The 12,137-nt window shown below is 40.4% G+C and overlaps 1 protein-coding gene across 6 annotated transcripts in view; it reads right to left on the reverse strand.

Annotated features, from left to right (window-relative positions):
- LOC120978803 (ATR interacting protein) overlaps positions 1–12,137 on the reverse strand; it is a 55,160-nt gene that overhangs the window by 27,045 nt on the left and 15,978 nt on the right. For 5 of the 6 annotated variants that reach the window (XM_040407152.1, XM_040407156.1, XM_040407157.1 and 2 more), the window contains exons 4-8: positions 11,503–11,673; positions 10,042–10,145; positions 3,748–3,908; positions 1,070–1,150; positions 58–187 (exon numbers count right to left, since the gene is read on the reverse strand). In XM_040407152.1, the coding sequence (XP_040263086.1) occupies positions 58–187; positions 1,070–1,150; positions 3,748–3,908; positions 10,042–10,145; positions 11,503–11,673 (647 nt within the window). The remainder of the gene's footprint in view (positions 1–57; positions 188–1,069; positions 1,151–3,747; positions 3,909–10,041; positions 10,146–11,502; positions 11,674–12,137) is intronic. The other variant, XM_040407155.1, reaches the window with a different exon arrangement.

Raw genomic sequence — 12,137 nt, forward strand, 5'->3', positions numbered from 1 at the left:
CATACACTTATAGATTCACTTCCTGTTATAGACAATATATCAATTTTTGATGCTCACTTAGTCGATTGTGCTTGTTGTACGGAAGATACTGCCGGACCACTCAGATTACTGCTGAGAAGGTAGTACAGACCAGGTAGACCAAGAGGTTCCGACTGTTGCATTAAAGTACTTAATAAAACCGAACCTACTGAAGAAAAAAAAAAAGAAAAATGTATTACATTTTATATTGGACTGCTAAAATAGCAATCTCACACACTTATTATACACTGTGGCCTCAGATTATAGGCTGCTGTACAGTCAGGGCATTATCTTCTGATCATACAGCTCTGTGCTAAATTGAGCACTATGTCAGTATTGGTGTATTAATCAGGCACTGCATACACGAAAAATATCTGCTGCACTCTGAAAACACATGTACAACTCACTACACCTGATAGCTTACAAAGTTTTTTTTAAAGGGGTTGGTTCTAGATACTGAAGATCTATCCTGAGAATAGGTGATCAATATCATACTGCTGGAGGCACCCCCACCGATCAGCAGCCACCAGTGCTGGAAAGGACACAGTGGATAACACAGAGAGGACCTCCCCTGAGGATAGGTCCTCAATATCTAGAACCTAAACCACCTCTTTCATTTGAAAGCTAGAGACCACCAACAAAGTGCAAAGTGGAGCTGCTGTCAGCCATTCATTTCCCCTGCAGTGCCAAGTACAAGTGAAATGCAGTATTACATGAATGCCAATTCATTTGGATGGCTGCATGGAATTCTAAATGGTAGTCGATGACTTGTTATTTTTCTGGTAGCACAATCTCTTTTCACAACATACTAATGCATACCAGCCCTGGGTATAACAAAAGGACACCTTCTGCTATACACCGGGTGAATGGGGACCCACACATACGTCTGAGGAGTGCAACTGAAATTTTCCCAGCACATTCTTAGAACGTAGTTTATAAACTCATTGTAAACACAACCTCATGACAACAATCAATCACATACATGAATTATACAAACTGTAGTGCTGACAAGGTGCACATTTTTCACTTGGCTGACCTGCTAGGTACATACCTTGTCTGTCCATGCTGTGTTTGCAGTATGAAGAAGAAAATACTCGTGCTTGCTTCACTGCTGTATTCAAAGCTTCAGTTTCTACAGAGAAAAATTACAATGCCCGCTTTTAGGCTGGGTTCACACGAGCGTGTCCGGATTAGTTCCGGATGCGTCCCGGTGTGTTGCGGCAAACCCGCGCGAGTAGGAATGCAATTGCAGTCAGTTTTGACTGCGATTGCGTTCCGATGTTCAGTTTTTATCGTGCGTGTGCAATGTGTTTTGCACGCGCGTGATAAAAAACCGACTGTGGTACCCAGACCCGAACTTCTTCACAGAAGTTCAGGTTTGGGTTCGGTGTTGTGTAGATGTTATTATTTTCCCTTATAACATGGTTATAAGGGAAAATAATAGCATTCTGAAAACAGAATGCATAGTAGGTGATCAGTTGAGGGTTAAAAAAAATTAAAAAAAATTAACTCACCTTCTCCGTTTGTTCGCATAAGTCCCGATCTCTTCTTTACTTCTCAAAAGATGAACTATGGGCTAAAGGACCTTTGGTGACGTCAGATCACATGCTCCAATCACATGGTCCATCACCGCGGTGATGGAGCATGTGATCTTACGTCATCAAAGGTCCTTTAGCCCATAGTTCATCTTTTTAAAGAACTAAAGACCGGGAGAACTACGCGAACAAGAGGACAAGGTGAGTTAATTTTTTTTATTTTTTAACCCTCAATTGACCTTCTACTAAGCATTCTGTATTCAGAATGCTATTATTTTCCCTTATAACCATGTTATAAGGGAAAATAATACAGTGTATAGACAGTCACCTAGCAACCGTGCGTGAAAATCGCACCGCATCCGTACTTGCTTGTGGATGCATGCGATTTTCACGCAACCCCATTCACTTCTATGGGGCCTGCGTTGCGTGAAAAACGCAGAATATAGAGCATGCTGCGATTTTCACGCAACGCATAACTGATGCGTGAAAATCATCGCTCATCTGAACAGCCCCATTGAAATGAATGGGTCCAGATTCAGTGCGGGTGCAATGCGTTCACCTACCGCATTGCACCCGCGCGGAAATCTCGCCCGTGTGAACGCAGCCTTAGGGTTTAAATTAATGACTACATTACGATAAAATGTGCATAGTAGACAAAAGACAGACACATCAAGGTGGTTTACAGAGGGAAAGGTCTCATCAGAGATTGTGGGGCGACGATGGTGGTTACGGTAGCCTGAGGCCTTACAAAGACCTCCAGGTCTGCTAGCTACAAAAGCCTATGAGGCACAGCCATAGGCAGGGTATCATAGGCAAACATTGTGTAAAATTGAGATTTACAGTTTTCAGACACTCAAAAAGCTGTATGAATTATAAGGGGGGAAAAAAAAAAAAAAAAAAAAAAAAAAAAAAGCAAGCCTTCATAAGTGAATCAGCAGACCCAAAAAAATAAAATCAAAAAACAATTAAAATTAAAATATGGAAAACACAAATTAAAAAAAAAAATGCTTTTGTGTCAAAGTAATAAAATGTTAGAACTATATATAAAATGTGTATCTCTGTAATCGTACTGAGCAGCAGAATCAAGATAAAAAAAAATTCCAGCACAGTAGACCCCATAAAAAAAAAATATCCAAAAAACCCATAAATAAACTTGCTTCTTTTTTTTCATCTGGCTTCCCAAAAAGTGAAATAAACAGAACAACGTTAACTTGCATGTACCCCAAAATAGAACCAATGACAATGGGAAGACATCCCACAAAAGATACGCTCTCACACAGCTTTACTGGAGCCTCAGAGGCTGCTTAATAGCAACATGGCGCCCGCAAACCAATCCATTTGCTCTGAAAAAGCCAAAAGGTGGTCCTTCCCTTCTGAACCCTGCAGTGTACCCAAACAGCAGTTTAAGCTCACATTTGGAATTTCTGTGCCCAGTAGAATTCAACTAACAATGTAAGGGGTGCGAGTCAGTGATGGTCCAGGCTCAGCACAGCATATTGGGCACTAAAATGCCATATTTGTGGAAAAACAGAAATTTCCATTTTGCAAGGTCCCCTGTGCTTTAATTTCAGGGTGGCGTCAAAATGCCCACTCCACCCCTCAATTTCCTTGGGGATGGTAGTTTCCGATAAAAGGTAATTTCTCGGGATTCCAGTTATTTCTCCCCAAAGCCTGTACAGTTACCAGCACAAGCGGTGTGAATCACATTAGGTTTCAAAAGCACATGTTCTATGTCCAGGCAAAAGATTAGGGCCACATGTAGGGCGTTTGTAAAACCAGGAAAAGCTGCATAATTATAAGAGGGCTGATTTTTCACACTGGCATACGCTGGGCACAACATATTGGTAACTGACGTGGCATATCTTTAGAAAATATGCAATTTTTGCTTTTGCAACAACTAATGCTCTGCAAATGGTGCAAACACCTGTGGCATCAAAATGCTCACTACTCCCCTAGGTAAATTCTGGGAGGGATGTAGTGTCTAAAATGGGGCCATTTCATGGAAGTTTTTTTTTTTGTTTCACCTCAGAGCCTCTGCTGTTGTCGGCCAGTGCTGTACAGATCACCAAACTAGTCCTCAAGGTGGCCGCATCTGTCTGGAAGTTGACATGACAGGGGCCGGAAGACAGCATGAAGGAGCAAGCAAGGTACAGCAGGACGGCATGAAGGATGTTGTACCATTATATAATCTTACCTGTTTTAACCGGAAGATGCACCTGCAGAGGAGAGACAGGCACGTGTGGTTTAAAACTGTTGTTGGCCCTAAAGGATTCCTTGGTGGGGAAGCTGGCCTTTCCTGGTTGTGGTGAAGGACACGATTCAAGCTTCACTGTCACAGAAGGTCTCTTTTTGGGGCTGAATTGCAAACAAAAATACACAGATTTACACAACGAACAGCAGATCTAGTTCAAAGAGGTTGTGATGCTGCAGTAGCTGGACCTCCTATGTATATGGCTAAACTTCTAGAATAACCCAAAATTGCCTTGTCAAATTCTCCAAGCATTAATGGCTGTTTTACAGGAGTTTTCCAGTGCGCAGATATGGATTACTGTGGATAGGTCATCAATAATAGATCGGTGGGACCAGACATCCACAATCCCCACCAATCAGAAAGCTGAGCCAAAGCAAAAAGCTGCATTCGCTGTGCAGCGGCCTGCAGGCTTACTGTATGAATGCGAGCCGCACTACACCGTCACTGTCTGCTTCCGGCTCCATTCACCGTCTTTGGTGCCAGGGGATGCTAGAAATCGGATCTCCACCGATCTCATATTGATGACCTATCCAGAGGATCAGTCACCAATACCTTGACACTGGAAAACCCATTTAAAGAACGGATTCAGTTTGACAATCAGATTTCTGAATGACTTAGTGATGCCATTGGGAAACACACTGCAGATGGTACCTTTAGTAATGATACATGCTAAATGTCAGTTAATAAAATGGTTACCCACACAAAGTATTACTGTCCAATGAACATGGCAAAAGAAAAAGTAGAATTACATTTTTTTGGGTTTATTTCTGTACATTTTCCTCTCAGCTAGCGCCCCCTGCCGTTTGTCCTGTGGCTGGAGTTCTGGTCTACCTTCTCCTGTATGCCCTGGTGGACTGACAGGCTCATTAGCTTCTCAACTTCCTCCCTCCTTTTTTCACAAAGATCAATGTGTCCACATTTAAAATGGACCCATGTGGTTCATTAGACCTGCCTTGTATGTTCATTATTCCAGTAGCTATCTACAGAGGAAACCACCGCTGCTGCTGAGCTCAGGGACAGCAGCACCCTGCCTTGTTCTGCAGCTATTAGCACAGATGTCCCTGCTGCCCTGCCGCTCTAGGGCCAGCTGTTCTCCTAGGTCATGAATAAATTCTAGCTTTCAAAGTACCTGTGGAAGGAAGATCATTTCACCGATTCTGCAATCTGGGCTATGCTCCTGTGACAGCCTGATTGGCTGCAGGCCCGTCCACGGATGTCTTGATGGGATCTGCCCCTGTGTCTCTGTTCAGTTACATGTAGATTAGGCAGCTGAATGGGAGCAGATCCGGTGGAGACATCAGCAGAAGAGCCTGCAGCCAGTCAGGCCGTTATGTCAGCACAGCCCCGATTGCAGAATCAGCAGCATGACGGAACGGTGAGTAGTGGTGATCGGATATTCCTTCCATGGGTTGTCTAAATGCTAGAATTTACCCCTTTAATACTGAATTAAATGAACAATTCAAATGGAATTCATCATGCTGACAACGCAGGTAGCATGGTTTACTACAGGAGGAGCCGAGTAGATTGATATACAGTTTAGAGGGAAAATATTTAGCATACCTTGTATTTCATTCCTTTAAAGGGAACCTGTCACCGGGATTTTGTGTATAGAACTGAGGACATGGGTTGCTAGATGGCCGCTAGCACATCCGCAATACCCAGTCCCCATAGCTCTGTGTGCTTTTATTGTGTAAAAAAACCCGATTTGATACATATGCAAATTAACCTGAGATGAGTCCTGTCCCTGACTCATCTCACTTACAGGACTCATCTCAGGTTAATTTGCATATGTATCAAATCGGTTTTTTTTACACAATAAAAGCACACAGAGCTATGGGGACTGGGTATGGCGGATGTGCTAGTGGTCATCTAGCAACCGATGTCCTCAGTTCTATACACAAAATCCCGGTGACAGGTTCCCTTTAAGCCTCTGCTCATTCGGTGCTTAGGAGTCTAGTGGGCGGCTCCATCAGTGACAGGTCTATCTATATACACACACTGATACAGATATAGTTGTCAGTCACTGGGTAGGACTGTCCACATGAGCCACAAATCTATATAACCTGGCTCAGTAGCGACGTGGCGTTCTTGCACACATGCAGTGGTGTACGTCCACGCAGTGCTATGGGACCCGGCCACAAGCCGTCTCATCCTAGGAGGAAGCTTCAGCTAGCAGTGTAAAGAAGCTAGAGTAGCTTGCCTTTCCTGTCTTACTAGCACCTCTGCATGAGGACTGGGGGACAAGCATTCACTTTACTTACTGGGAAGTGAACACTCCCGGCACAGTGGTGCTAGTAATAAGCAAGTTGCTCTAGAACTGGGATGCTGTTTTTAGTAATTGTGTCAGTGCAGAAGGAAGTGAGGGAAGAGAGGCCATCAGGGTATGAGGGGGCATGCTTGGCCATGGTGGGACATTATCTGGCGGGATGCAGTGAGACCTGAACGACTCAATGGATAATTGTGCAATCAGGAGTAGGGATGAGCGTACAAGGTTCAGGTTATCCAAGAATTTCGTTATGGATTCCGCTACCACAGACCAGACCGGAATTCTTAGATAACCCGAACCCAAACCTTATACGCTGAACTTGAAAACATCCCTCATCAGGAGCAATCACACTCCATCCAGATCACAATGTGTCTTCCTGACTGTACCTTAAAGGAGGAGTTGTCTGCTTTTGCTAGATGATGACTTGTTCTTAGGATAGGTCATCAATATCAGATTGGCCGGGGCCACCTGCCGAAACTCCCATCAATCAGCTGTTTGAAGAGAATGCAGCGCTCATACGAGTTTCGCTGTTTACCCGCTCGCCATCGATCTGATATTGATGACCTATGTGACCTACATACACACTCACCTAAAGAATTATTAGGAACACCTGTTCTATTTCTCATTAATGCAATTATCTAGTCAACCAATCACATGGCAGTTGCTTCAATGCATTTAGGGGGGGTGACCTGGTCAAGACAATCTCCTGAACTCCAAACAGAATGTCAGAATGGGAAAGAAAGGTGATTTAAGCAATTTTGAGTGTGGCATGGTTGTTGGTGCCAGACGGGCCGGTCTGAGTATTTCACAATCTGCTCAGTTACTGGGATTTTCACGCACAACTATTTCTAGGGTTTACAAGGAATGGTGTGAAAAGGGAAAAACATCCAGTATGCGGCAGTCCTGTGGGCAAAAATGCCTTGTTGATGCTAGAGGTCAGAGGAGAATGGGCCGACTGATTCAAGCTGATAGAAGAGCAACGTTGGCTGAAATAACCACTCGTTACAACCGAGGTATGCAGCAAAGCATTTGTGAAGCCACAACACGCACAACCTTGAGGCGGATGGGCTACAACAGCAGAAGACCCCACCGGGTACCACTCATCTCCACTACAAATAGGAAAAAGAGGCTACAATTTGCACGAGCTCACCAAAATTGGACTGTTGAAGACTGAAAAAATGTTGCCTGGTCTGATGAGTCTCGATTTCTGTTGAGACATTCAAATGGTAGAGTCCGAATTTGGCGTAAACAGAATGAGAACATGTATCCATCCTCTGATGGCTACTTCAAGCAGGATAATGCACCATGTCACAAAGCTCGAATCATTTCAAATTGGTTTCTTGAACATGACAATGAGTTCACTGTACTAAAATGGCCCCCACAGTCACCAGATCTCAACCCAATAGAGCATCTTTGGGATGTGGTGGAACGGGAGCTTCGTGCCCTGGATGTGCATCCCTCAAATCTCCATCAACTGCAAGATGCTATCCTATCAATATGGGCCAACATTTCTAAAGAATGCTATCAGCACCTTGTTGAATCAATGCCATGTAGAATTAAGGCAGTTCTGAAGGCAAAAGGGGGTCCAACACCGTATTAGTATGGTGTTCCTAATAATTCTTTAGGTGAATATATATATATATATATATATATATATATATATATATATATATATATATATATATATATAGTATTTCGAGAGAGCATGAACAGCACAGCAGTATTCTGTGATAACGGTAATATATTATATGAAATCTGCATAAAAAAATAAAATAAAAAACACAAATCCAAACTATCACTTATTTTTTATACATTGATGAAAATTAACATTGCTCGTCTAAGGAAAAACAAAGCCACTTGGCCTTAGGACTTATGTCCGTGGCTGTATTCGCCTACCTGTGTTGTTGTGCATTTTCATAAGTATACAATATTATCTAACGATATTAGAGCCAAAATGAATGCTCATTGCCTTTAAGAGGAAATCAGCTTGAACCAAAGTTCTGTTATGTGGCTGAAGAAGCCAAGATGAGTTCATGGCAAGTTCAGTTTATATAAGAATAATTGTGAATATGAACGGACATTGTATTTTAAAAGTTATTGCTAAAGATATGGGTTTATCTATGGGGAGTATACTAGCTTCTTCAGACATGTCTGTCTGAAGGGAACAATGTTTCATGGATAAGCCATGACGAGATAAGAATTCATATCCTTAAGGCACACCTGCTGTGTGAGGTCCAATTCACATTCATAATTATATTATATATCTTTATGTATGGTATATTTAGTTTTACAACATATTTTAACCAATAATTCATGTAATGTGTCACTTATGTGTAACAATGTATTGAGAGATTATATATATATATATATATATATATATATATATATATATATATATATATATATATATATATATATATTGTACAGAAACGCTGAAGTAAGTTTCTGGTAATTGGATTTCTGAGAAGAGTTAAATGTTATTACAGACGGTAGTTATTCATCCATGTAGATAAGTAAAGTATACATGTCCCGATGCCGGGTATCAAGGCCATTATATATATCGTTATCAATTAACATATATTCAAAAAGATAGGAAAAGACAGTGACTCCAACAAGTCTAGGTTATAGGTAATTAAAAGTGTCAGGAAAAGACCTTCCTCAATGATGTATATTAAAAAGGTAAAGAAGGTCATGTGAACGTATTATTAGTTATTTAGAATTAATGTTTAAGGTTGCGATATTCATCTGCAGTGCCATCTGGAGACAGATGGACAATATTATATTTTACCATTTGTTTTTATACCATGTCCAGAGTTAATATAACATCATTGTGCTATTAGCATGCGAATACACCCACCTAACCGGATTGGAAATCCCTAATCCAGAAGGGGATGATTCCTAGATAAGGTGGGGAATAATTACTCGTGTGCAGAACATCAGGGGTCCATTCAATAAAAAAAAAAAAAAAAAAAAAAAAAAAGAAAACTCAGAAAGAAAACTTTACCAGAAGAAACTTGGATTATTTTTTTGGACTACTAGGAAAGTTCTTGAGAACTGGTCCCATCTGAACTCTGTCTACCTCTGACTCGGTATACTGTGCTTATTGCTCGTGATAATAAGATATTTCTCTCGGTATATAGCCAAGAGTCCCCATACTGTGGGAATATATAGTGTTAGGCGCCTCCATAATGCTGATTATTCTCTTAGCAAAGATGCATATTGGTAATGGAAGATCTGACATTATTTGAAAAGAGGACTAAATCCTTGGAAAGTTATTTTCCATAGTCTGATTGCCGGGCTGAATATTTTATCATATTAATATCATATTTTTGATTGGTCATAGGAAAACAGAGTCAAGGGATAACATTTACTTTCCTGTATAATCCGTGTTTTATTGTTATAGCCTGTTTGATAAACAGAAGATCCCAAGTTTCTCCTGGTATATAAATTATTGGTCTGTTTGTTAAAAGGTATGACACTGGTTGTCATAAGTAACTAAGTTGTACTGTGCTGGTGAGATAGGGGTGTGTTAGCACCACCGTGTGGCATATTTTGGGTATTATTTTGTAACGTCATTGTTTGTTTTGCAATTGTATTGATTTTATATTCTTTGTTTTATAATAAACAACATATATATTTTGCATAGACAATTATCCCTTTGTTTCACTGCTTGCACAAATCAAATTAGGATACTCGATAAAAGAACTTAGAGGTGTTTATGTCCGCCTGAAAGATCATATAATTATTTTTTTTTTAGCGATCCTCTTTTATATGAAGATTCTTTTTATATAGAAGATATATGACAGTGTGTGTACATACATATATATGTACACACACAGGTAGGCTAATACAGCCATGGACATAAGTCCTAAGGCCAAGTGGCTTTGTTTTTCCTTAGACGAGCAATGTTCATTTTCATCAATGACCTGCAGAATCAAGAATACATAATGTCATATTAAAACCATACATACCTAACCTGTGGCACCAGTGTTCTCCGCTCACCGCTCTGAAGTTTTGTTTTTAATTCAATCATTTCTGCATCTTTGAACTGTAGCTGTGATTGCAAAGACTGAATCTGGGATATAAAGTAAAGTATACATCGTAACATTAAATCACAATACATGGCTTAGAATAAAAGTACAATTTAGACCATCTCTCACAACAAGAGCAAACATTTTTTTTCATTTGTCAATGCAATAGGATCAAACTAGATAAAACTCTTTATTGTATACATTTCATGACCCTTGAATATGCAAAGTACAAGTAATATCTAAGGTTATGTATGAAGCAATTCAGCTGGTAGAAATAGGTGTCTGATAGCACTCTGAATCAGTCAGGTAACACCCAGTTGTCAATTCATTCATACATTTTTTTCCAGGAGGAATACCAGCACAATGAAGACCAAGGAAATATTATTTCATGAGGAATACATTTATTCACTAAAAATAGAAATAAACATTTCAGGTTAGGCTAGTTTTACACTAGTGTTGTGAGTTCCAGTAGGCTGCCTGGTCCGGCATTGCTGGAAGCCACTGAGTTCCCATCTGGCCCCATTAATCTATAATGGGGGACCTGTGGAGATCTGGCCGCAACCTGGCAAACATGCAGAGAATCAGCCGGAGAAATATTGCTCCAGAGTGACCTGCCGGAACAGCCGGCTGCATCTCACAACCCTAGTGTAAAAAAAAAAAAAAACTGTCCTTTGAGGAACTGACAGCCTTCCTTCTATAACACCAGCAATGTAAAAGATGACTTTTTGCAGGTCAGATCCTCTTTATGGAATGGTAGCAGCTTATGCAAAGCGTGGCTTAATGGTGTTCTAAAGGATGCCCCTACTCTGTTAAGCGTGAAAAATAGAAGTAGAACCGCTGGATCGGCGTTGTCAGCAGGAATCAGTGAAGCATACTGGATGGTGAAGAACGTTACTTTTATTTCTTTGTCAACGTGTTTCGCAGGCTCAGCGCCCTCTTCCTCCGGACAATTAGCACAACTATTACACCTGTTTATTCATATATCTAGACTACACCGCGTATGAGGCGCTGCCTCCTGTTCCTCTTTTTGTCTTACACTTAAATTAGCATTTTTCATCAGCTGATCAAATAACGTATGTTTTTTACGTTTTTTTAATCTTAAAGGAGTACTCCAGTATTTTCATATTATCCTCTATCCTATCCACAGGAGGAAATTAGATAACGAATGAAAGTCCCATACCCCACGCAGCCCCCTGGAAACCGGAAACAAAATCTGAATGTTACAAATGCAGCAAAAAAGCTACAAAAACACACTGAACCAAGCGTATATATGCATGTATATATATATATATATATATATATATATATATATATATATATATATATATATATATATATATATAAGGCCTTACCATCCCAAGATATGGGTCCATCACTATTACTGTCTAAGAAAACAATTACCTTTTTCATCAGTTCTTTTTCCTTCTCACACTGTATTTGTGTCTTCTCCTTCTCAGACAAGGAATAAGCAATTCTTTGCTGCTCAAGGCGGGACTCTGTTTGATGCAAGCCATCACGCAAAACTTTAATTTCGCCATTCTTGACAATAATGTCATCCTGTAGCCCCTTCAACTGCAAGTAAAAAAAAAAAAAAACAAAAAAAAAAAACAACCTTAAACAAAAGTATAAAAGTATATCCTAAAGCTGTATACATTACCTTTATTAAAAGTTTAAACATATTTTCCAACTTTCTGCAAATAAACAAGATTTCTGGTTTTGCTGAAAAAGCCCAAGCCTTAAGCCTCATTCACAAGTCAGTGATTTTCATCAATTATTGAGAGCCAAGGTCAGGCGCGGCTCTAAACACAGAAGAGGTGCAGATCTTTCCCTTATATGCATCAAGAATAGACACATCCAGACACCAACCAAAACCGTGACTGGCTCACGCGGTTTTGTATATACTCCCCTATTCTTTTTAGTATTTGTGTCAGTCCTATCCCCCGAGTTTGTAAGCTCTTGTAGGCAGGGCCCTCATGTCTTCTGATTTAATCGTTGACCTGTTCCTGTGTAATGTAGGATTTTGTTTGTCCATAAAC

Source organism: Bufo bufo, chromosome 9 (genome assembly GCF_905171765.1).
Source record: "Bufo bufo chromosome 9, aBufBuf1.1, whole genome shotgun sequence".
Classification (NCBI taxonomy): Eukaryota; Metazoa; Chordata; class Amphibia; order Anura; family Bufonidae; genus Bufo; species Bufo bufo.